Consider the following 26,935-nt stretch of genomic DNA (forward strand, 5'->3'; position numbering starts at 1 on the left):
GTGAGCTGATAATTGCAAACATAGTGATGAGCTTATTTATTTACAAATGGTGTTTATATTTAGTAAGGAGTTTTTTCTGAACAGCTAGAATATTGACCAAAATTATAACAATACATTTATACAGTTCTGCATTATTCATCAAATTTTGTTGACCATGTTCATACTACTTATGGTATTAAAGAAACCCAATCCGACCAGATACAAAACTAGATACTGTAATTTAGCTTTGTTCCGAATCAAATATAAAGTGGTTTGTAGAAAAAGGCAGCAGTAAAATAATTAGATATAATGCAGTCTTGACTTAGGCAACCAAACTCTTGCTGTTTGTTGTCAGTTTCTCTGAGATTGAGTTATTTTTTCCCCCAAAATATCACTTTCCTCACTTTTCCTCCTTATTGGCCAGTGATGAGATCCAGCTTTGATAAATGGCTAATTCTTGCTTTAGCAAATATTTAGTGAGTAATAAATCAGTCAACAAAATCAAAGACCATTACAAGAGATACAACAAAAGTCCTGCTTCAATGATACATATTAAGAAAATCCCAGTTTTTGATGTAAGTAACATTATCAATGTCAAACAAGAGAGAAGGAATCTGCTGTCTGCTAAACTCCCTCTTGTTTTGAGTATCTCAGTTTCTGAGCTTTTTTAGCTTAATATATATACATGAATATTTTCTTTTTGGTGTCAATCTCTGCGGTTCTGTGTGCTGAGGACAGGGGAAAAAAGAGATCTTTGTTTGGTGATGAGAAGCATTTATATCACATCTCTCTTTTTAAGAAATCCAAAGTGCAGTGAAAACCCATATTTTATGGTCATGACATAGCCAGAGATAATGTTTTGGTCCCATGACTCAGCAGATGGAGTTTATAAAAGTTCCTCCAGTGACTAAATTCTCCTCAGACATTCAAACGAGATGCTGCTGCTCTGTTTGTTAACCCTACAATTTCTTTGTTTTGTGGACTGCTACCCCAATGGGGCTCCCACCGGTGCCTGTAAGGACATGATGCCTCAGCATGCAGGAGTTGTCCCTCAGACGTCACCAGCTCCGTACACGATTCTTACCAACATGAAGCGATATCTACCTGGAATGCCTGTTACTGGTAAGATCTTCAATACTCCAATAAGAAAAGAATACAGAAACCGTTAGATCCATCATTCTTCTTTACCTATTCAATGCAAGGAGACAGTTGTAAAAATATAAACCACCTATGTTTGATGTAGGTAACTTCTGTTTTGTTATGCGCCCCTGCAGTCACCATTATCGGACCGGAATACAGAGGAGTCCTTCTGGAAGCCCGAAGAGAAAATTTCAATGATGCTTATGGAAGCTGGAAAATCCCTCCTCCAGACACCAAATTTCTCCAGGTGCCCTCAACATTACGATCAAAATTTAAGAAGAAGAAATGTCTTCTGAAAAAAATATGGCTTTAAACGTGGGTTAAGACCAGTGACGTGCAGTCAGGGGAGGCGGGTGAGGCCTCACCTGTCATCATGGAAGAATAATATAATGATAAGATAAATTGTTATTTTCACCCTGTGTTTTGTACTATAAAGTATTCATTTTTCATTTAACTTAACCAATTTTGATTATTTTTTCTTCAAAATCGCACAATTTTCGGAATTTCCCATTCACATGCTCGGAAGCGCAGCAGGTGAGGCAGCAGCGAGCTGAGTCTCACCTGGGATTACGAAACCTCTTGCTAACTGGGCTGGCTGCCATTCAATGAGAGCATGCTCCTCCTGTCTGTACGTCGCCAACAAAATGGTTAAAAAAAACATTTACTATATGAATTGATTTTCCATCATTTAGCTTATCTATATAATGTGGAGTGCTTTTTGTCATCAACTGTGTGTGTAACGTGATTCATGTCGTGCTAAGGAGCGATCAGAAACGGCAGAGAACAGATTCGAGGTGAGGCAAGCAGTTCTCCTGCCTCATGCCAGGGGGCGCTCATGATCCCAGACATTGTGACACCACGTGGGCAGAGTAAGAGACAGTTACAGCGAGCTAGTGATACAGTATATGAGGGAAGCTACGAGTCTACGTGTAGCTTGGCTGATACAAAAAGAGAGATAAAAAGGTAGTTTGAGTTGTACTTCAACGGGTTTCCCTTTTGCTGTGCAGCATAACAATTAATAATATCTATATTTCCAAGTTTCTTTGAGTTAACGGAATTATTCTACCAGGGTAGCGCGGCTATGGATGGCATGTGAAAGTATAGCCTTTGCCTTTCTGTGTTGTCCACATGCGCGAAATTTCCGTATGTAAACAATAACATGCAGGAGGTTTATGATTTTGATTAAGTCAGTGCCTCACCAGCCCTAAACCTCACCGCACGTCACTTTTTGACCTTGTGTGAGTAGACTCCTGATTGTATTCACACATCTTCTAATTCATCCTTAGAAAATACTTGACAAGGTAAAGGTTGGCATATATTTTTCTTTAATTTTTTATTATGCTTATGCTCACAGTGCTCCGGAAATCCACAAGGTGCTATAACTCATGCCAACACCAACCTGAAGAGTAACAGCACAGTCTACACCTGGATACCACATGACATTATGCACCCTGTGTATTTCATGTAAAGCCATTTTTTCTATTTTATATTTTTTCAGACCTTGATAAAATTTTTTTCATTAAAATCTTTGGTCGTGTACACATTGTGTTTTACGATGTTGGTCATTTTCTTCTTCAGGGCCACAGTGGCTCAGCAGCGCACCGTCTACTGGATAAATGTGAGGTCCAACATTCTGCCCAGTGGTAGGTACAATACAGCAGATTGGCAGTAGATTTCAGAGAATAGTTGTGCATTTTATTCACCAAATATTTTTGATTTTTAGAGAACCTGGGTGGTCTTAAGATGGCGACAAATGCAAGTGCAGGAATTGCTGAAGAAAACCCTCTTTTTCTCTTCCTGATATATTTTTTGCTGATACAGATTCTTGGATAAACAGCAAACATTTCTTCCTATGACTTTTCTTGACTGTTTTTGTGTATCCCAATGAAATAAAAGACATTTTCAGTGTTGATTATTTGAACCCAAAATGATGTCACACAGATTTAACATATGTTCTTTTTTGAGGTTTTGCTAAATAAAAAAAACAATGTAGTTATGTCAAGCTAAGATATTATGTTGAAAATCAATAGCAAACATAGAGCTATAATTTGCTTAAAAAAAGACACTGTTATGGATTGACAGGCAAGAAGTGGGTTATATGTGACATGCAAAGTCTAACTGCTGGTTTGCTATTGACTTAATTTCATTTCAAGTATTGAAGAGCTTGTAATGACCTGGTTTTTCCACATGGTTTGATCGCTAACCTAGATTTCTAGCGTGATTGTGAACACAAACACGAAAGAGGCTTATGACTTGCATCACATCTGTCTTTCAAAGCTGAACATCCCACTTTCTCTGCATCATGCCACTGTTTACTGCTGTTCTATGCACTTGGAATCTAATGAGGAAAAAAGGTTAATAAACTTACCTGTGACATGGAGAACATCTGATCCTTTTTTATTTGTTTGAAAACAATTTTGATGGAAACAGCTTAACACTTGTACCCTACTGACAACTGCAAAATGGCATGTTTCAGTCATAGCAGCCATACTGAAAGTTTACTAGAAATATTAATATCTTGGACCAGTTTTATTAATTTAGGAGAAAGGAGAAGGTACTTCTGCTACAGGAAATACAGAAAGTTAATGTTTGCCATTTTAAGCAGTCTAAACAGTCTGGAACTGAAAAGAAAGAAAAACCTGGAGATTCTCGCCCTGAGAAAAAGAGGTCATCCCAGAAGACAAATGCACTTCCTTGCCAATCCCTACCATTCGGTGTGGAGAAACTAACTTCTCTAAAGTGAAATCTGTGTGTTTAAAAAGATACTGATTTATTCTGATTCGAGAGTGATGAGTAAACATTGAAATTAAATATGCAAATGGAAATATTTGTTTTTGTGGCTGAAGATCTAAAGTTCAAAATATTTGAATTTCTTACTCTTTTTTTACTTTCAAACAGGTAATACTGTAACATTAATATATTATCTTACTTGTTATACATAATTACAGTAAGCTAGATTGGTTAAATACTTTCGTGAGAGAGAGACTTTAAGGTGAATTAATTTTATGGCGCTGCTTCAACAGTGCAATATTTTCACAAGAGGCAACCAGAATTTCAAACACCCCTGATTTTTATGAGACTGTATAATTGCTGATCAGTAGCTGGTTGTGAGATGTTAATTGCTTTTTGTTACCCCCAGCATACAACAAAATATGTGACACACATTTTGACCAAGATTCTTGATTAGACCAAGAATCAACTCAATTACTAAAATTGCTTCACGACAGAAAAATTGCCTGAAAATGGGCCAAAAATCGCACAGTTTATGCGACCAGGTTCAAGGTTACAAAAGCAGATTCAAATTTGAGTTAAAGAGGACTTTGAATGAGTTCTACCTAGATTCATTTTTAAGTATTCTGAAAAGCTCACATGCATTTTACCTGTCAATGTTTTAGCCCATGTGAGCCCATGATATCAGTTTGATAAGCTGATATCAAGAAAAGTCGTCTCCAGGCAACAAATACCTAACACTGCCTTTCATGCTTACTTTGTTGACAGTCAATGCTGCTTACGTCTCTTTCTAGTGTGACATCAATTTTTCAAGGGTCTCATGTGCCTGCGGTTGCAGCTCCTGTCAGAAAGTACCCAACAGTCAATTATAATTAGTCTCTCTCCTCTGCGTGCTCGCTATTTATCTAACAGGGGCTCCAGTCCAGGCAGAGCACCAGTGTCACCAGCTGGTTCAATAGTAAATGATTCATTGACATATGGAACACTGAGCCAGTGTCGAGGTCACGCTCTTTGTAGCCCACACCACTGATGTCTTTACCCATAATGAGAAAGCATATGGTGCTTTGAAACAAAAAAAAACAAAAAAAAAACTACTTGGTGCAATCAGAAAAAAACAACAACACACAACTGGGTATGTTGTGGCTGATGGAATAAAAAGTGCATATTTTCTTTGACTCTTTCAATATATTGTATAAAAGAATATTTTCTGAATGTAAAAAAAAAGTGCCTCCAAATCATTGTAATGGTACTTACATGTAAACTAATTTCTTCAGTTTTGAAAATTGTTGTTTTTCTTAAATGTTTTCACCACCACTGCTTTGATTCTGTCAAAATCTCTTCTTTGCAGAGGTATGTTTCAAATATTGACAGGAAGTGTTGCATTTAATAAACAAACACAGACTGTACGTTGCCTGATTTTATCGTTTATCTATTTATCTATTTTCTCAATGAAAATAGAAACGTTTAATAGTACACACTAAACTGCTGGTGTTTCTCCAAAACTCAAAATATTTAACATATTTTAGCCACAAAATACTTTTCTCCAATAGTTTCTATATTAAATCTAATCAAGTAACAAAAAATTTTCCTACAGTCTTTTTGTATTTCTACATTTGATACAATTGACACTAATATCTGTTGCATAGTAATGGCTTGATTTTCATCTCCTTGCAGTAATTCATATGGGATTTGTCTCATTGAGCCTAATTTACCAAAATACATTTCATACTGGCCAATTATCAAACAGAAGGAGACGTTGGAAATGACGAAGCCGAGTTTCTATGCCGTTTGTCTCCCTGTGGTTGTAGTTTGGCAATGGCAGAGGAGGAAGTGAACGAAGCCTTTCAGTCACTGTTGGGTAAAATAACATCCTCTGTACAAAGCAAAGTGCTAAACAAGGGGCTGGTTTTTACCAGGCTAGTGTTGTGTTTCTGTGCCAATCACCAGCAACTCACAAGCTGCCCCAAATGGCCAAGTGACACCGAGAACTGAACCAATCTCAGCTTTGTATTAGTGGACCAGTGGAACCAGCAGTGCCTGCTTAAGCTGCAGGATGTCAGTAGCAGGAAACCAATGAGAGGACCATACATGCAGGCTGCGCTTCATCCAAAGAGGATGTTGTCTGAATTCACATTTGCCTCATGGTTAGACAGCATGGATTAGATGTGTACTGTTATGCTGAAGATGCTCAGATCAAAAGAGCATGACGGGCTGAATCTATTAAAAATTCAGAGGTCTGAACTACTAATTTCCTCCCACCAAACTCAAACAAAACTAGTTTTTCAACAGCAGTGTGAGGAACATTGTTTGACCAGTTTTCATTATTTTAAATAATAATTGTAAAATATATTGTTTATAAGTGCATCTGTGTTTGGTTGTGTCCTCCCAACCCGTCGCTGAGGATTTAGATGGTCACTCAGCCTGAGTCTGGTTCTGCTGGGTTTTTGCTTGTGTATAGATAGTTGTCTCTCCCCACTGTCACCTTTTACTTATGGATGATGAGACAGTGGAAGAAAGCCAGGATTTCATGCAGTTGGTTATCTTCTTTAGGCAAACAGTTATTTTACTGACTAACCAAAATCAGATTTTTAAAAATAGAATTTGACTTTGACTGAATTGGATGATTTTAGTAACATTTGATTCAAATCCAGCTCAATTTGAGTTAGGCTTGTGTATGTTTGTGTTTCATACTAAGTGCCGTGAGGTTACTTGTTTTTAACATTTTAGCGCTACACGTTGAATAAAACACAGCTGAACAGCGGGTCTTCATGTGCAGCAGCAAAAGATTTATTGATGCATAATTCCCAGCTGAAATGCAAACATAAACACTGCAGCTGTGACCGGCTCAGTGGAAGTGGCGACATTAATCCCTAAACATTCATCCGTCCATCTACGTTTTGATAAGCGGCGCACAAGCATGTACAACACTAGAAACAAAATAGTGAGGCGTAAAATCCCTCTGTTTTCTTAATCTCTCTTTCTTAAATATGTCCAGCATGAAAAACACTGACCAATCAATGGGCAGTTTGTTTGTTTTTTACATTTGTAACAGTTATACAATTTATATTGTAGAGTTTTTTCATGTTTGTTCAAAAGGTGATCCAATAGAAATTCCAGTTATTAAAAAAATCCACTGTGTAATTAAATGAAATTAATGTGAAAATATAAATGTATTTACTGTCTTTAGCATATATTGTGACTAACTGAAACATGTTTGCTGAGCATTAAGACAATGTAGATAATGAGTTTATTTATTAATTTATTTATTGCTTTTCAGATATACACGGTTCCTCATGAAACCAATCTGCTTTACCGTATGTGAAAAGCTAAGCCTCTTCGTCTCGTCATTCTTTGCCAAATAAGTGATTCTGAGTAATCTCACTCAGAATCACATATCCTCATGTCCACATGTCCACTTCACTGGTAAGAATCAGTGAATTACAAATAACATGCCACAATAACAATATGTGTGACATGCTTCTGAGTTTAATTGGCTCTTAATATGTGCTGTGAACACCATGTTATGTAAGAATGTGGTAGTTAAAGGGTTAGAGCTCAGGGCTGGACCTTATTACTTGGCAGTGGGGGTGGGAGACTGAGTGATGTGAGAAAGAGAGCGAATTGCATCCCAGAGCAACACGGGACAGTGGAGGAGATGAACAGATAGAAAGAGACGAGAGGTTAGAAGTCACTGATTTAAGAGATAACCAACGTCAAGCCACAGCTGGGAACACAACTGGGTGTGATGGCTGAAGAGGTTGCAGGCAAACACTCACTGGACTGACAGTGACTTTGTGGAGCGAGAGTCGGCTTTATTGTGCTGGAATGAAATAATAATTTCAGTTCAGTAGCAACAGGAAATACGTGAGGACTACGCGTGGAAGATCAACTTTTGAACTGCAGAGTAAAATAGGATTACGAAAGTGGAGGCTACAGATTTGGAGTGCATGGGGACTTCATTTCACATCCAGCATGAAATGGCTTTGTCAGTTTGGCAACAAATATAGTGCAGAAAACTTTGGTTAAAATCGCAAATTCTGGACAGATGGAATAGAATGGGAGCAACCTGTGTGACTGAAAAATAATTCAAATAAACTCTAAAAATCGTGACTTCAGGATGCCATGTATCACCACCAACGCTAAACTCATGGAGGATCAACTCTGGCAGAAAGAATGGGATTACCAACTAATATATACCCTCAGGTTGGAAATCCTGCCAAGGTGTTTGAATCATCTGGAACATTGAGAGTATGGAGCCCGAGGAAGTGCACAGCAAGAGAAGCTTGTACAGCAAGGTTGATGTGCCTGACCATGCTCACTATGTCGTTGCTTTCTTTGTCTTTGTAATTGGGGCACTTGGCATCATTGGGAATACCCTGGTTATGTTTGCTTTCTACAGGTGAGTTCGAAAGAGGTTCTTTATTATTATTATTTTTTTTGTTTGTTTGTTTGTTTACTTTAAGAATTCAAAGAGCAATGCCACATTCCACTTTTACATTTTAAAATGAAAATTATTATTCTGGAACATTGAGAGTATGGAGTCTATTATTAAGTGACAGAAAACAATACAGAATGACGAGACTACTGCCTTCAAAAAAGGCTTAATGAATTTGTGATGATTTTGTTTTTATTTAGATAAAATAGGTATCAAGCAATCAGAAAAGAGAGTTTTGACCAACTAGGTTATCATAACAGATCAGAAAAGATAAAGAATATTGTTATTCAGTTTTATATTGGTGTCCAGAAAGCTGGCAGTTATTCATAAGTAGCCCTTTCATTCTTCAATCTTTAATGTATAACAACTAAAATAACTGGAGTAGCAACATATTTTTTTTCAACAGGCCAAGAGTCATTGATTGAAATATAGTATTTAACTACCAACAAATAACAAACAAAAAGGATTAAAAAATATTTAACCCCTGTCATTTAAATTTAAATACATGTTTCTTATCTAAATGTGACATTATTAATAATTGTAGTAACACTGAATTCCACTTTCATCAGGTTTATTTTACACTTACAAATGTAATTTTTTCTGAAGTTTTTAAATATAAATGTGAAGGCTCAATGAATATTTTGTGTCATACATCAAATAAAATAGCAATAAGCCTTTTTACCCGACACATTTATAGACATTTAAATCTGTTTAGCATGAGCAGTGTTAACAATGAAGTATTCTGTAATGCATGACCTGCTAAAAATTTAGCTTTTTCCCATAGCACAAGTGCACAAAATATCTGGAACAGGGCATTACTTTTACTTAGTTACTTTAATTGTGGATGTGCTATATGTGTAGTCAGATTTAGGTGATGTTTTTTTTTTTAAATCTGATGCGTCATTCTCGGAGATGAGTCATTCTTGAAGTTAAAGTTAAGTTTCTGTTGGAAGTCCTGGAGGTGCATTACATGCCACATAATCTGGAGAAACTGACTTGTCATTTGTGCTACTGATGTTAATTGTTCCACAGAAACTGGGTCAGTGTGTGTCTCTGTGTGTGTGTGTGTCCTGGGGATGGTCAGGAGCTCTCATATTCCATCTGTCTATAAACGGACAAGATTAGATTCTTTCTTTATTTTGTTGTGCAGACAATTTGAGTTCTAACAACCATAAATGCACATTATGTGATCACATCTTAGAAAAATGTACTTTACTTACAAGCAATTTCTAACTTATAAAGAGGGCATTTTGTTATGTTTAGACATTAAACACATATTTTACACAGGAAAAGAGGTGACACAGTTAATGATTAAATTTCTTACCAATACCTATGTATGTACTGACTGAAATTCACACAAATGACCATATAAATTCAAATGTTAACATCTGTAAGATGATAATCTTAATTGTACAACAGTTCTAGCTGGAGACCCAGACATTTATTTAAGATTTTTATTAGTAAAGGGCTGGGGAATCAAACTAGCACTTTGAATCATCTTGTGTGATCGCAGATTTATGCCACATTTCAGGTTAACATCATTTCTATCAACCGAACAATATTCTGCACAACATGAGAACTTTCTAACTAGTTCCCAATCACCATTTCTTTAACACATTAAAACACTATTGGACTTTGTTTCAGATATTTAAACATAAAGAGGAATAATAGCCAGAAGTAAAAATAACTTTAGATCCTGATTTTAAAAAACGAACAAACCAAAAACAACATCTTGTTAGAAATGGTCCTTTTATGGATTTTTTCATGTTTTAAAAAATAAAATACTAGATGGCAAACTACAGCAACCTAAATTTATAATAATCCTGTTAAAAGATGTGGATAAAAGTATAATCTTTTGGAGGTAAAAAAAAAGTATTTGGTTGCTACACTTGGCAGACACTGTAAACAGGCTGAAGAACAAGCATGCAAAACACTACTGTCCCAGAACTGCTTACAGTATGTTTCATACTCAACAAGTTTTTGTTGAGTCTGTTTTCAGCTTTAGGAACACTGAAAACAGAACCACTTGTTTGTATAATTTCAATAAAATCGGTGTTAGCCTGCTCAGTTTTAAATTTAAGAAGGATGACCTAATTTGATAATGTGTTTTATTATATAATGAGTATTCCTGTTGTAGTGGGCACTCCATATGTGGTTCAGAGAAGTTTGATTTACACTCTTATATTCATTTTGATATAACTTGATGAATGTTTTGGTAAAATGAACTGATTTATTTAATTTGAAAAGCAAAATTAAGCATCTCATTTAAAGATGTTTACTACCTTAAAAGACAAGAAGTTCCAGCAGCTACAGCTATTTTGCCAGACAGTTATAAGTTTTCATAGTCATGTTATGGTTACTAAAATACATTAGTTATGAAGAAAATGTGTAACTGTACTACATAAAGGATGAACATTTCTGCTGGGTAGTGTTTGCAGGTCACACTGAAGCAGCAGCACATCCAAGAACTCTTCTTCAAGGAGGAGGACTAATGCCAACTCTGACAAATGCCTGTGGAAATTCAGTCAGACAAGTGATGTAATTCTTCAACTGAGGCAGTTACAAAAAACACACTGTCCATCCTCGAAGGTCACAAGTGACAAATGGCTTACTCAACATGTTTTGTTTTATTTTGGGGGAACACTTGGATTGTCTTTTAAAGTTTTCTTTCTAGTTTAAGTTGCTCAAGAATAAGACAACCATTTGGGCCATATCCGCAGTAGTAGACAGTAGTTTTTACATTTTGGTTAATAAAAAATTTAATTATGTAGAATCTCCAAACAATTACTATCGACTGAGATGCGATTCATCACCTGCTTAAACGAACTAGGTCAAGTTTATGACAAAACACTCCACATCCATCCATCCATCCATCCATCCATCCATCCATCCATCCATCCATCCATCCATCCATCCATCCATCCATCCATCCATCCATCCATCCATCCATCCATCCATCCATCCATCCATCCATCCATCCATCCATCCATCCATCCATCCATCCATCCATCCATCCATCCATTTCTAGATGACCACTCCAACTAAAAACGTTACTTTTCTCAAAATGTTCCGTGTTTCCCTGTGTTTGTGTTTAAATAGCAACAAGAAGCTCCGTAAACTCCCGAACTACTTCATTATAAACTTGGCGGTGAGCGACTTCCTGATGGCTTTCACACAGTCCCCCATCTTCTTTGTCAACTGCCTCTACAAGGAATGGATGTTTGGAGACATTGGTGAGCTTGATTTTTACTTTGAAAATAACATCTTTAAATTGAAGTGTCGGAAAGGTACTTATTTAGTCATTATTTATTTTATTTATTTTTGTTTTTTGTTGTGTGTTCTTTTATTGTAGGCTGTAAAGTCTATGCTTTCTGTGGTGCCCTTTTTGGCATTTCTTCCATGATAAACCTTCTGGCCATATCGATTGAACGGTATCTGGCCATCACCAGACCACTGCAGACCATGCGGTGGGGTTCAAAACGGAAAACGATTTTTGCCATCTTTCTCATCTGGTTTTATTCTTTGGCTTGGAGTCTGGCTCCTCTTGTTGGCTGGAGTAAGTAAAATGTACAGCTTTGAGAAAATATCACCTTATTACTCGTTTTTTTACTGTAACATACATAGTTTGTTTACCAGCTCAGCCAATCTGAGAAAGATTATTTGAACAAATTTAATCATAAAATATTCATTACTGTCACACAAATTTCAAAGATAGGACTCTTTCATAATTCTACGTATTTTCTTGATACACTATGCAGTCTCTTTGTCTGCTGTAATGAAAGTCGCTCCACTTACTAAAATTTTGAACTGATAGCATCCGACTTATTTTCTAATTAATCCCCCGGTTAAGTGGAACTAATAGGACATTTAATATTAAAATCTAGAAAGTCAGTTTTTCCTGAAATATGGAAAACATAATAATGAGACACTGAAATCACAGCAAAAGTAATATACTTCCTGATGCGTTCTCACTAAAACCAGGAAGATAGAGCACATAACACCAGTTTTAAAGTCTCTCCACTGGCTCCCTGTCGCTCAAAGAATAGACTTTAAAATATTGTTGTTAGTTTATAAATCACTGAATGATTTAGCACCACAATACATTAAAGATCTGCTGCTGTTGTATCAACCTTCCAGAACTCTCAGGTCTTCTGGTTCTGGTTCTGCTCTGCATCCCCAGAACCAGAACCAAACGAGGAGAAGTAGCATTCAGCATCTATGCACCAAAAATCTGGAACAAACTTCCAGAAAACTGTAAAACAGCATAAAACAGCTGAAACACTGACTTCCTTTAAATCTCAGCTAAAAACCCACTTGTTTAGAGTTGTATTTGAAATGTAATAAATTGCAAATTTATTGACGGAATCTGACTTGATATTGTTTTTATTGTTGATTCTATGTTGCATTGTATTTTTGTGTTTGATTTGATGTAAAGCACTTTGAAATGCCTTGCTGCTGAAATGTGCAAAATAAATAAAGTTTGATTTGGTTTGAATTTGATTTGATGCACATAAACAATTAATTTCACACCTCTTATCCCAATACACACTGTGTGAAATAAGGGTGCATCAAAATGAACATACACACAGTAACAGGATTCAATGAATAGCAGGTTTAGGAAAAAAAATAACATTCAAATCTCATTAAACTGACAAAACTAACTCTAGTAGAAATGAAGATGCTCTACTAATTATATATAGACTTAAGGAAATTAGTACATGTGCATGGTTACCTGTTTACAAAAACCCTTTAGAAAAAAATTTGTACCTAACAGATGGTAATTTATCAGCCTAAAGGAACACAATCATATTGATCTTGCTTTCTCTGAACATTCATCTGATGCTCCTTTAACCCTGCAGGCTCCTATATTCCAGAGGGGCTGATGACATCTTGCACATGGGATTATGCTACATATACAACAGCTAATAGGAGCTACACCATGATGCTCTGCTGTTTTGTCTTTTTTATACCACTGGGAATCATCTTTTTCTGCTATCTTCGAATGTTTCTATCTATCCGAAAGACTGGCAGGTACTATAATGTAAATATGTTCACATGCATATTTGCATATTGTAAAAAAAAAGAAAAAAGAAAATGATCATCACAAAAGCTACCTATATTTTCATTTAACTGCTTATTTTGTCCTTCATTTACAGGGAGGTTGAACGTTTGGGCACTCAGGTCAGAAAAACCACTCTTATCCAACAAAGGTCCATCAGGAGTGAGTGGAAATTGGCAAAGATTGCCTTTGTTGTCATTGTGGTGTATGTCCTCTCCTGGTCGCCATACGCCTGCGTCACATTGATTTCCTGGGCTGGGTAAGATCAATTTATGGATTTTTAAATTTTTTTTTAGAGCTGTAGGGACTGAATTTTTCACAATAGTCAACCAATTTCACCTATAAGTTATTTAGGAGACTAGTAAGAAAAATGTTCAGTAGATTTAAAAACAAAGGCAGTTGCCATGAATGCAAATCTTTTATCAAAAGTGAAAGTAGAAATTAATGTTGCATTGCAATGTCTGGGATTACACATAGTCCACACACGAACAAAAGAAAAACAGAGAAAAAAAACAGTCAACATTTTTTATTTATTTTTTATCTAAGATATTAAAGTACAGTGCAAGAGATTTTCCAATAATTCCTGCTTATATTAGAGGAACAGAGCTGCAATGTAATATAGATATAATCCACAACATCATAAGACTGTTTTCAAGTCACTTGTAATGAACAGCTGCATTGCATGCAAAGCTTGTTGTTGTTTTTTTTAAAGTATATTAATCTTGCTGGTAACACTTATGAGAGAGCATTCTATAATTATAGAAGAAAATATTACATATTCTCAATATTGGAATAACAACATGTTGGATTCACAGAGACAACTTTTCACTCTTCAACAATAAAACCAAAGCAGATAATACATTTTTAACAGCAAATGAGGAAGACGTATTGTAGAACATATTAAAACATCCATTACAGAGATTACAAAATTGAATTGTCACATTTTGCTAAGAGTTATTTCACTGGGAATGAAGGCGATTTCTGAAGCAGGTTTTTGATGAGTCATTAAAACTACCGTGTCACCAGGAACAAAGTACATCTTGATGAAACAGGAGATAAGTTGAAGATTTTGAATCTGCACATTTGTCCTCTTATTCTTATCCCAACCTTCAGTAAGCCTCTTGTACCTTTGGTTAAAGGCTGGATTAAAATGAAGTTGTTTTAGTCTGAAATCACATCTTTTTTTTCCCCGGTTATTCTCTGGGGACGGTGGCCTATGCATGCAAACACACAAACACATCTAAGCACTTAAGCAAACATGATCAGATGGATTTAAGCAACCGCCCCTAGCAGATGGCAGAAGTTAATCTCTACCCAGATATGACCCCTCATTATGTCACAAAACAGAAAAATCAGAGGGATCTCTGAGTTTTGATGTGATTTTATATTTTCACCAGAAAAGCAAAACAAACAGCTGTAGATTGCTAAATGAACTACAATTATGCTTGTATTGCACAGAGAGAGTTTAAATGTGTTTTCTTTTGTCTCATTCAGCTATGCCAGCATCTTATCGCCATACTCCAAGGCTGTCCCTGCAATCATTGCAAAGGCATCCACAATCTATAACCCAATTATCTATGCCATTATACACAACAAATACAGGTAACCAGAAAAGCGGTTGTTTTTTTTGATTACCCGTTTTTTATACTTATTGTTACAGGATTGCTAAAATTGTCATTTTCTCACTCTAGAATGGCTAGAAACAAATGTGAAAAGACACCCACATAAAATCAGCCTCCAGTTTTAGGTCAGTTACGATTACCAAAATAATTTTCATGTGTTAAATGTTACTTAAATAAATTAGATCAGTTTTGTATCTGAAAAGAATGAAATATTTTGGTACCTTTCCACAAGCTTCTCACAATAGTTTACTGATTTTCTGGCCCCTTCCTCCTGCAGAACTGGTGTAAATGAGTCAAGTTTGTAAAATTCCTGTGGGGTCTGAATTTTGTTGTGGCTCATACAAAATTTCATTAATTGACTAATGATGATTATTAGAGATAAGTGACCTAACCGTCATGTTTTTGGACAGCGGGAGGAAGCCAGAGAAGATGGAAAAATACCCACACAGGTAGAATATGCAAACTCCATGTAGAAAGACCCTTGGCCAGGATTTGAACCCAGGACCAGTTGTTGCTGCACTGCATCTCCTTCTTCAGCAGCATGAGGTCTTAACCTTTTTTCAGAGTTAATGTTTGCGTAATCTTTTTTTTTTCCCCCACCAGGGGGTCCTTTTTGTGGGCTCTAGTGTCCCTTTTTTAATAGTAGGCTGATAGGAAAGGGGGAAGGAGAAGGACATGCGGCAAATGTTGTCGGGTCCGGGAATCGAACCCGCGACGACCGCGTCGAGGACTGAGGGCCTCCAAACGTGGGGCGCGCTAACCTTTACGCCACCGGAGCACGCCCCATGTTTGCGTAATCTTTTGAACAGATGAACATAGAGTCCTTAGAAATCTGGAAAATATACCCTACTATGAACCAGACTTGGTAAGGTCCGCAATATCTTGATTAATTTCTTGAGAGTTCCCCATGAAGTCACAGAGGGAAGCTGTGTCTGTGGTAATGTCCTAAAATAAATCCAAGGAATGCACTTTTTCAACATATGCATGGTGTGAATTAGATTCCTACAAAATCATTACATCAGCATCCAAGCTTTCTAAAATTGCTCAAAGATATAATAGTTTTATCTAAATGTATGTAAATTTCTGATTTAAAAGAAAATAAAGAAGAATAGTTTAGAAATTCTGTCATAATTTTGGTGATCACAACTGACCAAAAGTAGATTTTTTTCACTTGCATAAGTGAGAGAGAGAAAAAGGCTAACTTTAGTTGTATACACTGCACACAATATCTAGTTTCGACACCATATACCTAATGTGCTGTGTATTCTCCAACTCAACAGGATGACTCTGGCAGAAAAGGTGCCCTGTCTGTGGTTTTTGTTTCCGGCTCCCAGAAAGGAATGCCTGTCCTACTCCATCAGCGAATCCTCTCTGAGGGACTCCATCATCAGTAGACAGTCGAACGCTTCACGCACTCATTTTATTAATGCTATGCCCAACCGCTTTGATACGGTAATGATACACACATTTCTACATTTGCCCACATTTATGAGCTTTATTGCCTTTAATCTGAAAGAACTATGACAAATATCATCTAGCATGCTTTTTAGCAATTTCCATTGTCTTTGCCACTTGATTGCAAGACTTCCATGGCTAGATAATGACTGTACTTATTTATTTTTTCTATTTTGTACTAAAAGATACTTTTGGTATCTTCTTACAGCTGTTTTTACTAAGCACATGCAAAGTTTTTCCAAAGCTTAAGTAGAAGCAAACCTTTTGACAATTTTTAACAGATGTTGAAGGATATGGAGATGGAACATCTGGGGAGGAAATCAGGAGGTTCCTTCAAAACCATGTCATCATACAGGCAGTCGGACAGAGGCAGGTCCTATAAGAGGACATCAGAGCAGAAAATAAATAAATACACACCAGAGAAGGTGAAATAATGCAATCCATTCAGTTATTACTTTGATTTGGATGTTATTGCTCTAGCAAAACTCAAATCTAACACATACTTTTTCTTTATTATGTCCATATGTACAGCAACTACCTACTATGAGTGACCCACTTAGCACCTGCGACCCTGACCTGGTTTCCAGCTCTCTGACTATTGCTACTCTACCTTTACTCGTTCTCACCAGGAGGCGCAGTGAGAGTGCAACCGATGAGATTTCAAACACATGCAATGACAAAAGCAACATCAGGGAGCGACTGCACAGCCAGAAGAGCAGCTCTTTTGATTCCCTGAATCTTGGGAAAAAACCCTACGCTGAACCAAAGTCTCCCCAGAGTGTTCCTCGCATAATTGTCATCAGTCCCACCTCTGAAAGCAGCATTATCAGCTCCAATAGTGTCCGATTCGAAGATAACATTGAGGCAATGGAAAACAATGTCTTTGTTAGTCTGAACTTTTCAACAGAAGTATTCGAGGCAGTGAAACTACTTTCTTGACCAGATGGAAATATTTATGCTTTGGACAATCAAATGGACAGATATCAACGTCCTATACTTTTCTCCCAGCATGTTGAATTATCCTGCTTGTGACTATTATCACAGAAACTGCAGAGCAGAAGAAAATCTGTGAGATTAAGCAAGATAAAGTTCTCTGGCTGGGAGAGATTCACGTAAAAAGGCGTTTCGCATGTTTCTATGAGTTCTCACACACACAGAAAAACAACAACTGTATTTTTGTTTTTCAAAGCTTGATGTGCCACACAAAAAGCTTATCTGGACTGAAAAAATCCTCAATATATTCTCCTTCTACTATTTTTTAATGAAATCAGAGAATGCAGCAGAAATGCTGAAAATCAGACAAGAGTGGACATATAGAGACACAATATTTTTGTTTCCCTTTACGCCTTAAAATCAATAAGAAATTGAAGGAAAGCAAAACAATCTCATGTTCTAACTGTGTCTTTGAAGCTCAGATATTCATTTTTTTATCTTGTGCTAGCTTCTTTAGGCCACATGGACCAGATTTATACTGGCAACAATTCAGCAGTGTAATGAAAAGTGAAGGAGTTCAAGCCCTCAGGAAAGGTGGGTTATCTCCCATAACACCGTGATATTTCTCTCCACGCTCACTCTTCTGATACTGCTCTGTTGTAGTTGGTCATTCTAAAACAGTGGCAACAACGTAAATCATTTGAGGTGTAATTTGCTGAGATGTAAGTCCATCTCAGCAAATCTGAAGCACATCAAAAAGTCATTATTTCATAACTGGGATTGAATTGTAATGTAGGTGACAGAATATTAACCTGTCTGAGTTGGAATAAATTCTGTATATAAACTGGATTTTTTATATTGGCCAATTTTGGCCAGTACAAGACTGGCAACATCCTACAAGAAAGACAAATACCAAAATATCCTTGTTAAAGAACTTGGTCCTTTATAGAGTTGTGGATCCAAATATATTAATAGGAACTTGCGTGGAAGACAAAAGCATAAAAAATGCAAGACCCAGTTGGTAATGATATTAGCAAACTGCCTAGGGTGGGATTTATTGTTTTTATAAAATACACAGCAAATTATTGGCTTCCTTATTAAATTATTGGCAATTGTGTTTCACCAGAAGCTCAAGACTGCTAATCTTACACTCTCCACCGTTCAAGGGTTTTTTTACTGTTCAAATAGATTTTTTTCTTACTGCATGTGCATCTGTCACCATTTTCACTTCATTCTGACAACTGACACCACAGAGGAATCACAAGCCAACATTTAGTGAATAAAACTATCCAACAGTCTTGAGTGGAACATGGAAACCCCAGAACCTTTTGGCAGCAACAGAACAATAAAGTGAATGAACACAAAACCTAAAAATTTTTTCCAAAAGCTTTGGTTTGGATAAGAATAATGTATATTTTTATGAATCAATTATTTTTAGCAAACTGTTTTAACCATTATTACATCTTGATGAGGCCTGTTTCGATATATACTACAGCTTATTTTCTTTCCAATCTCTGTAGATTTAAAGTCAGAAGATGAAATTATTGTTAATTTTGTAAAAAAAAAAATACATCCGTTCATGAGAAAAACTACATTTTACCTTGCATAGTGTGGACATTTTCTTCATATCAATGTCACTGTTACTGTTTCCATGTAGGTTTAAATTTCCATCTATTTGCCATCTGTTCTTTAAATCAATGTTTCCTACATTTTATTCTGCAATTTCCTGTAGATAAGTTGCTTAAAGATTCAAATGTCATACTGTTGCTACTGTATGTTCTGCTTTGTTTCTTATTGTTTCTTCCTTTTAATAAACATTTTCTCATTTTTAAAAATGTAAAAAAATGTCACTATAGATATACAGACAATATATATATTGTCTATATATTGCCAACCAAAGAATGCTCAATGGACCTGATGAAAACTATTTTCAAACAAAAATTATGTGTTAAATAAACCTGTTTTGAATTCCATCCTCGTCTTTAATTATTGCCAAAAGGTGATGCGGAAATATTCTCGTTGACTTTTATGTGTGCAATGTCAAGCAATGTTTGTTGCTGAAAATATTATATTAGCATAAAACACAGTAGTGAACCAAGGAGGTCAGTGAACAATAAAAGGCTTGTCACAACCAATGATTTCCAGGCTGAACAGAACATGACTACAAAAGAATGTTCCAATTAGTCAGCAGTAAAAATTTTCTCTGAAGCCATGTGCAAACAAAAGATATATTCTTTGCATATTTGATATAATCACAGGTTTTGTTAGAGCAGAAATGCATTTTTGCTAACTGAAAATGTTTTGCTGTTCAAGGATAACTAATATAAACTTTGTTTTGATTTGAGGCTTGCAGAGACAGAAATATTGGAAAATTTTGCCTCCATCCAGATGTGCACTTATCTACCAAATCCACTGTGCTCTTTTCTGGGTCAACGGGGGCTAACGCCATTCCTGAGTGGGAGGGGTGATACTTGTCTAACAGGTCAGCAGTCCATTTCACAGCCAAGACAAAAACAGATGAGATAACCAAATGAGATAACCAATTCACATCCATCAAAGGGATTTGACTTCTTATGGATATTTTTGGGCTGTGGGTGGGAGCAGTTGTAAGTGCAGATGAGTGAAAGTCACTGAACAATTTGAGTTGTCAGTAGGACTAGAAAAGCCTCTCAACTAAACATTTTCAGAAGCAAGGGAACTTTATTTATGTAGCACCTTTCAGCCAGAGAGAAAAGCTTCTCATTTAAAGTCAAGTTAAATTTATTTGAATATCACATTTTAGCAACAGGGGAAATTCAAAGTGCTTTACATAATAAAAACAGAAAGCAATGACCAGCAGGATGCATTCATTTTCACCAGCAAAATGAAGAAGAATCTCTATTAAGAATAACTGGTTGCATTACATATATGCCTTGGGAGGGCTTTAGTGTGAATATGTTCTGAGAGGTGATACAATTATAATTGATCAGACACAGACAAAGTATTTTTAAATATGTTATTCTCATAAAACATTTCTTTAAATAGTGTAGTGCTTGATTATATTGACAAAGCAAATCTGGTTGAAAATAATGACAGCAAAAGGCCAGCAGAGGGAGGTAGAGAGCAACATTCAGAATTGAGCGTTTTTTCTGAGCTTTTTCTATTTTCCCTCCTTATTATTCAGAAAAACAACAAACCAAACCAAATATTGAAACAAAAAAAAATTAATTAGTTAAATGAATACCCACAATCAAATATCTATTGTCACAAAAGAAACATCAGTGAATACAGGATATTACATGTCTTGACACAATCCGTTAACTGGAGGCTACAAAAACTGAAGTGCAATATCTTTTTTTCTATTATATCTACTGACCTTGCCTAAATTGTTGGTGGTACATTAGTACAGTACTCACTGTACTAATGAATCAAGATACTTCTGACAAGTTTTGATTTTTGTAAGCAGAAACAAAAATGACATTGCAACTAAAAATGAGAAGCATTTTTACACATAAATAAAAGCAATTAGACAAGAACAGAGAACTCAGTAATGCAGGTATGTCAGAAATGGAGACATTTCAAAATGTTTACTCTCTACAAAATAATTACACAGCTGGGTCATAATAAGGCTACTGTGGGATTCCTTGTTGATTAGTATAAAGCCTTTTTTAAGATATTGCTGTCTCCACTCACAAACATGATTTCTGAGGTCCTAGGAAATGTAAATTACCAGACATATTGATGCAATAATTATTTGGTTTTCAGAACCATATAAGGTTTAAAATAATGTGACTCATACAAAAAAGTCAGTCTCTTAAATACTAACTATAAGATACTTTCCAAACTAAGTGTCCTCCGTTCCAAAGATACATGCTTAGCAAAGAGGTTTGTTAAAAATAAGCATTGAGCAGATGATGTGTGGCGACTGCTCTACATGTTGAACAAAAACAAAAATATAATTTCCATAGATGCAAACATTTGGCAGGATTCAGCAAGATCTCTGTTTCAAACCCATGGACTTTGAAGTGAAATTTACTCAGTAGTACCATTTATTAAAGCCCCTAAAGCTAATATTTGAACAAACGATGTTTTGTAAAACAATTTTCTGTCAAACAATTTTTTGTCAAACATGTTACCTTTACTTTGATAGTAGGTTTGATCAGTTCATAATTTTCTTAACATCAATTTCTTCATTTTTCCAAGCCTTATCTCTCCTCTTTCCTTGTCTCATGTATTAATTTTTACCCTCTTCTGTTTGCTTTAGACAGCCCTGAATAGCAGCTGATAAGCCTGTTGACTATTCCTGTTTTATGAGAACACATTCTCCTGAAATTGGTGGAGAGCTCTGACCATGCATAAGTCTTTTTCCATCGAAGCCTGGGTCATGACATTGAGTGATTGTACTTTAGGTAAAGAATAACTAAAGTGTCAGTTTATAGCTACAACAAAATCAAAATGCTTTAGTGTTTGCATGGAAACATGTGTATTTAATATAATCAGCACATATTTCATTATTAATTGCAGTCAATTCTAAGCTGTAATACTGGGAAAATTGACTTTGGTCAAGTTCCCATAGTCAAAACAATCTAACCTCTAATGACTTTAAAGAAAGCTAAGATTTTCTCACAGTTAGGCCCAATGCTTTTTAATTTTAGCACTTTTAAACATATGTTTGTCTCTTTTGCGGTTTTGAAGTTAATGTGTTAAACACTAAAGAGTCAGTTACTACTGAAGGCCATGACACAACAATGTGAGTTCACTAGTTTAATAACAGAGGAGAGAGAATGAGAGTCTGCTGATTCTGAATATTGATGAGGAACAACATATTCTGTCTCTACAGGTAAATAATGAGGAACCATTCAGTGCCCAAAGTACTATAATTCAGAAAAATCTTTATATATGCCATCTTATGAATGAAACTGAAAATGAATAAAATAAATTATAAAAATGAACGAATAAATAAGTAAATAAATATGGATAATTTTATGCATTTATTAAATCCACAATAATTATAATTGTAATTATAATTATATTAAATGCACATACAATTATCTCACTGTATTAATGAATTTCAAGTAGCACCAAGTATCCAAAAATAATTTCATAGATACTGAAATGACAAGTTTAATAATAAGAAATGCTCACTTACAGAACTGTGCAAAAATCAAATCATTAGAAAAACTAAAGCCATCATTGCTGATACTTCTCATCCTTTACATGCTGAGTTTCAGTTTCTGCCTTCTGGCATCAGGCTCAGACTTCTTAGTATAAAAAGTAACAGGTACAAGCTCTCTTTTGTTCCCACAGCAATATCTCTTTTTTATGCAGGACAAGGTAGAGGGACATGCACCTGATTTAGTGTTTGTAGCAACTGTCAGTCAATAATGAAATACGTTGCTGTAGTCTTTCCTTTAGGCGTGTTTGTTGTTTTTTATTTTTTAGTCTTTGATACTTTGTCTTTTAGTTTTTATACTTGCTGTAACATCAATTGCCCATTCAGGATACAAATAAATCTGAATCTGTTAGTTAGTTAGCTTCCAAATTATAGACTGACAGACTGATTTTGAGCAGCTGATGCCAACAGTCTGAAGTGCTGGATGGTCTATTTGACATTTGTGCTCCTTAAATCCCAAAGGAAACATTGCACTTGGCTTTAAATGTCTCTCTGATAATGACCTAGCTCTGACCCATGCTTTGAGCAGATGCATCTACATGAGATCTAAGTGCTGCTTGAGTCTGTGTCTGCTGGTTAATGTCCTAAAAACACATTTCTTTCTCTCTTTCATTTAGCACTGAGATTCATGTCTTCTGGTGTGCTTGTTTGTTCATTCTTGATAGCTTGGCAGATAAGAAAGAGAAAATGTTTTCCCCTGTGAGAGAAAGCACTTATGAAGAGTGATTGTGTTTAAAAAGGAGAAAAAAAAACTTATAACAGGATTGTTTCTGAATTTTTGCACATACTTATTCACACTAATATCTTGGAATCCTGAAACATATGTGCAAAACTTTTGCACATATGTTATTGAAGTAAAATGTCTCAATTGTTTTACAAATTTACAACAACATCAAATAAAGCGCTATATGTTATAAAAACCCCAGAGACTAAACAAACTGTGGGTGATTCACTGTACAAAGATGGGTGAAGGGATTAGCTATAGGCTTATATTAGTCTGAAAGGGTCAGACTGATTAGACTGGGGCCAGACAAAGTACACTCCCCAAAATAAACATCTACACTGGTGTTTGTCTTGCTATTTGTAGATACTGTAAATACAGACATGTCTGGAAAAATAATTATTTCATATATTACAAAATATTTAATCTATTTTACACAAAACATTTTCTCCCATTAATTTAACATTGTTTTTTTATTTTGTTTTTTTTTATTTTTTCAAACTTCTTTTTAAACCATAACATGCAAGAGTAGAAAAAAATTATGCTGAGCTCAATGCGCTGCACAGCATTCTTTAGAAAAGATCTCAGACTAATTTACATAAAAATATTTAGACCACTGTTGTCTCTGGTTTAACCTGGAAAAAAGGATTTATATACAACAGATATTGCATTCACCATCAAGTTGTGAACATGTGTGTATATAATGTGTGCGGATGGGTTAGGCTTAAAGGTTCAGCTGTGAGAATGGTGATTGGGGTACTTCTTTCCTTATGTGACTGATGTATTGCACGTCATTCAGAGGAGTAGATTATCATCCTATTAGTCCCAGTGTGACCATGTGTGTGTCTGGCAGCAGGCTGATGAGCTGTGATCTATAAGCAAGCAGAGACGTGAGCATATGGGGACTGGAATAAACCATTGGACAGGACAAAAGACTGTAGGCTGTCTGAGTTTTGTGTGCTGCTGCACTCTCTCTATTGTTAAGGTTTGGTATAATTATCCCATGTCCCACACGTCCCCTTTGTTCTCTTTGCAACAGATTTTAGCCTCTGGCCATATTTGACAGGAAAAGGCAGTGATCAAAACCCTTCTCTGAGAAAGACCATCAAGGGGATAAAAGAAGCAGAACCAAAACCAGTGCATTCATTAAAAATAATGCTAAACATTCATTCATTCATTCATTCATTCATTCATTCATTCATTCATTCATTCATTCATTCATTCATTCATTCATTCATTCATTCATTAATTCATGTGTACTCCAACTAGACAGAATCAAGTGACATCTTATTGTGCTAACTTAACCTTATCATGGTGACAAGGATGTTGATTTCATGGGAATAAGTTGACAAACTTAACAATGGTTTCTTATAAAAATGTAGCTGGTTAATATTTGCTTTTACATTGTTGTGTTTTACAAATAAAATCTTTGTTACGTTGAACATGATTTATTGTAAACAACCAAAAACGTACCTGTTCTACGGATTTCTTCACTTTACACACTCACAGTGATATCTATCTACCAACAACATGTTATAAATTTATGGTGGGATTTGTTGTTGTTCCAGTAGATGCCTCACTGTGATGTATGTGAAGACTTTCTCCTGTGTTACTATTCTTTTGCTTCTCCTGGGTCTGCCTACAAAGCCACCAATAATAGAGGTGCTCACTTTGAAACCAGTCAAAGGTCTGTGCAATGCTTCTGTGCGCATCATTACCCTGAAAATTATGTAGCAAATGTTGGACTGGGACCAGTCCAACATTTTGCCCATGGTGGCCCAACATGGTTATTTATAAGATAAGATAAGGGCTATGGCATACCATGTGCAGGTTTATTGTTTCAAACATTAAAATAAAAATGCAACAGATGTTGAGAGAGGCCCCACTTCCCATCTTGAAGTGAAAGTGGATGTCAAGTACTACCAGATATATCAGTGCTTTATGTAGTATATTGTTCATACAAATATACAATTGTGACCATAAAAAGATCATACATCCATATAAACTAAAGAGCTCCTCATCAAAAGGGTTCCTTAATGTATGAAAAACAGAGAGTATTTCACTGGTGTTATTTCTCTGTTCAACAGTGATAAATCCTGCACTGTTTCACCAACATTACACGATGATAATAACTGAACAGTAACACCTACAATCTGTAACTTTATGACATGTATGCATTACCTGTGTAACTCTGAACTTATCCTGCTCTTTAAGTTGTAATCCCTACAGGTTGTGTGTCTTTCTGGTGCATGGTACTCCCTGAAAAAAATTCTCTGTTTATGAGTTGAATTAAATTAGACGTAATTCAGGTCATTAACTCAGTTCCTTTGAAAATTAAATAGTTATATTATAACTAGAGTCAGCCCTTCTTATTATTACTTAAATTAGTCAAAATTGGTCAAATAAAGACAAATAAATTTGTCTATATTTGACCCATTTTAAGCGTTTGTGAAAGTAATAAAATTTCTTTCTCTCTGACTCATTTTCCCCCTCATTTTTAGTTGCTTCATTTCCCTTTTTTTGAGGCGAAAATGACTCTCTCCTGCCTCCCTCTTCAGTGGGTTCTCTTTTAGGTAACTCACTAGAATGGAGTAGTTACGCGTGTGAACTAAACCATATGCACCATTTTAAAAAGGCAACACAAAACTACCTTTTCATTGCAGTCTTTATGTTGGCTTCTCCCTCCAGAGTGTTCATTTGGCTGTTCTAAGGCATGCAGTGAACACCATCCAGTGCCAGGACGTAGGCTCAGTGTGAATGTGTACTGTAGACAGGATCAAGTCAGGAATGACGTAAGTATCTAATTAAGCCAGTGCTATGAGGGTATAACTACAAAGTCAATATTGATCTGTCTGGACTAAAAAGATAAAGCGAAGAAAATCCAGCACCAAAGGAGAAGAACTGCTAATTGCCAGGAGAAAAATAATGAGGAACAGAAAAACAAATAAAGGGAAAATTTGCAACTGACTCCAGATTGTGTATAAGCCAAATTGCACAAGGGAATAAGCTGGAGTTTGTGTAATTTAATTTCTTGATTGTATAATTTTGTTTCTTTAGCCTTTAAAGACAGGAAAGCTGAGAAAATATTCTGTATTCCCATGAAGGATGTACACTGGAATTAAAACAGACCTGCTTAAATAAAGAGCTCCAATTAACGACTTGCTACCCTTTGCCTTATTGTTGGAACGACTGCATTGGAGCAGTGAAACAAATTTCTAACAGGAACGAGAGAATCTTTTGTTTATATGACTTCATCAAGCTCAGGGAGACCTTTTCATTGAAGCCTCTGGGGTGTGTTCTTTGGTCTTGATCTCATTACGGCTCGTTTCACCTTAAAGGAAGCGGCCCGTAGCAATGACTCCATGTTCCCAAAATATCCAGATGAAAGATAAACCGTCCCCTCTTTGCTCCCAGCTTCCCCCTCCCGTGTCTCCCCCTCCTTCCTCTTGTCATTTTCTCTGCATATCACGCTCCCACACTCTTTTCTATAATCCATGTTTTCCCCCCTGTGTTGCCCCTCAGTGCGGCGCTTTTTATACCTTAATCTCACCCTTCATTATTATCTCCTTCATTTCTCCTCCCCTTACTGAATCTCCTCCTCTTTTCTCCCCTTCCATTCTCTGCCCATTCTTCATCTCCCCACCCTACCTCCTTTCTCTCCCCTCCTCCACCTTTCCCCTCCCACTGTCATTAACTATAGTATAAAAGA

The 26,935-nt window shown here is 36.0% G+C and overlaps 2 protein-coding genes across 2 annotated transcripts; both read left to right on the forward strand.

The window, feature by feature from the left end:
- The first annotated feature begins 914 nt into the window (after positions 1-914).
- Positions 915-3,490, forward strand: si:dkey-251i10.2 (uncharacterized protein LOC562682 homolog). Its single transcript, XM_044111437.1, has 5 exons — positions 915-1,101; positions 1,254-1,366; positions 2,474-2,583; positions 2,698-2,762; positions 2,843-3,490. The coding sequence occupies exons 1-5, from the start codon at positions 915-917 to the stop codon at positions 2,950-2,952; spliced, it is 585 nt and encodes a 194-aa protein (XP_043967372.1). The 3' UTR covers positions 2,953-3,490.
- A 4,594-nt stretch (positions 3,491-8,084) lies between these two features.
- Positions 8,085-17,722, forward strand: LOC122828023 (melanopsin-A-like). The gene is made up of 9 exons (XM_044111205.1): positions 8,085-8,248; positions 11,384-11,517; positions 11,637-11,840; positions 13,144-13,315; positions 13,441-13,602; positions 14,838-14,945; positions 16,246-16,417; positions 16,702-16,845; positions 16,952-17,722. The coding sequence occupies exons 1-9, from the start codon at positions 8,100-8,102 to the stop codon at positions 17,357-17,359; spliced, it is 1,653 nt and encodes a 550-aa protein (XP_043967140.1). The 5' UTR covers positions 8,085-8,099; the 3' UTR covers positions 17,360-17,722.
- The last annotated feature ends 9,213 nt before the right edge of the window (positions 17,723-26,935 follow it).

This window comes from Gambusia affinis, linkage group LG03, assembly GCF_019740435.1.
Source record: "Gambusia affinis linkage group LG03, SWU_Gaff_1.0, whole genome shotgun sequence".
Lineage (NCBI taxonomy): Eukaryota > Metazoa > Chordata > Actinopteri > Cyprinodontiformes > Poeciliidae > Gambusia > Gambusia affinis.

What these genes read in the sequence shown, in the direction of transcription:
- si:dkey-251i10.2 (XM_044111437.1), top strand. Translation starts at nt 915, where the DNA reads ATGCTGCTGCTCTGTTTGTTAACCCTACAATTTCTTTGTTTTGTGGAC. An exon ending in ACCTGGAATGCCTGTTACTG is followed by an intron (nt 1,102 to 1,253) that starts GTAAGATCTTCA and finishes GCGCCCCTGCAG; the next exon opens with TCACCATTATCGGACCGGAA. An exon ending in GTCCAACATTCTGCCCAGTG is followed by an intron (nt 2,763 to 2,842) that starts GTAGGTACAATA and finishes TTTGATTTTTAG; the next exon opens with AGAACCTGGGTGGTCTTAAG.
- LOC122828023 (XM_044111205.1), top strand. Translation starts at nt 8,100, where the DNA reads ATGGAGCCCGAGGAAGTGCACAGCAAGAGAAGCTTGTACAGCAAGGTT. An exon ending in GTTATGTTTGCTTTCTACAG is followed by an intron (nt 8,249 to 11,383) that starts GTGAGTTCGAAA and finishes GTGTTTAAATAG; the next exon opens with CAACAAGAAGCTCCGTAAAC. An exon ending in TGCCCAACCGCTTTGATACG is followed by an intron (nt 16,418 to 16,701) that starts GTAATGATACAC and finishes AATTTTTAACAG; the next exon opens with ATGTTGAAGGATATGGAGAT.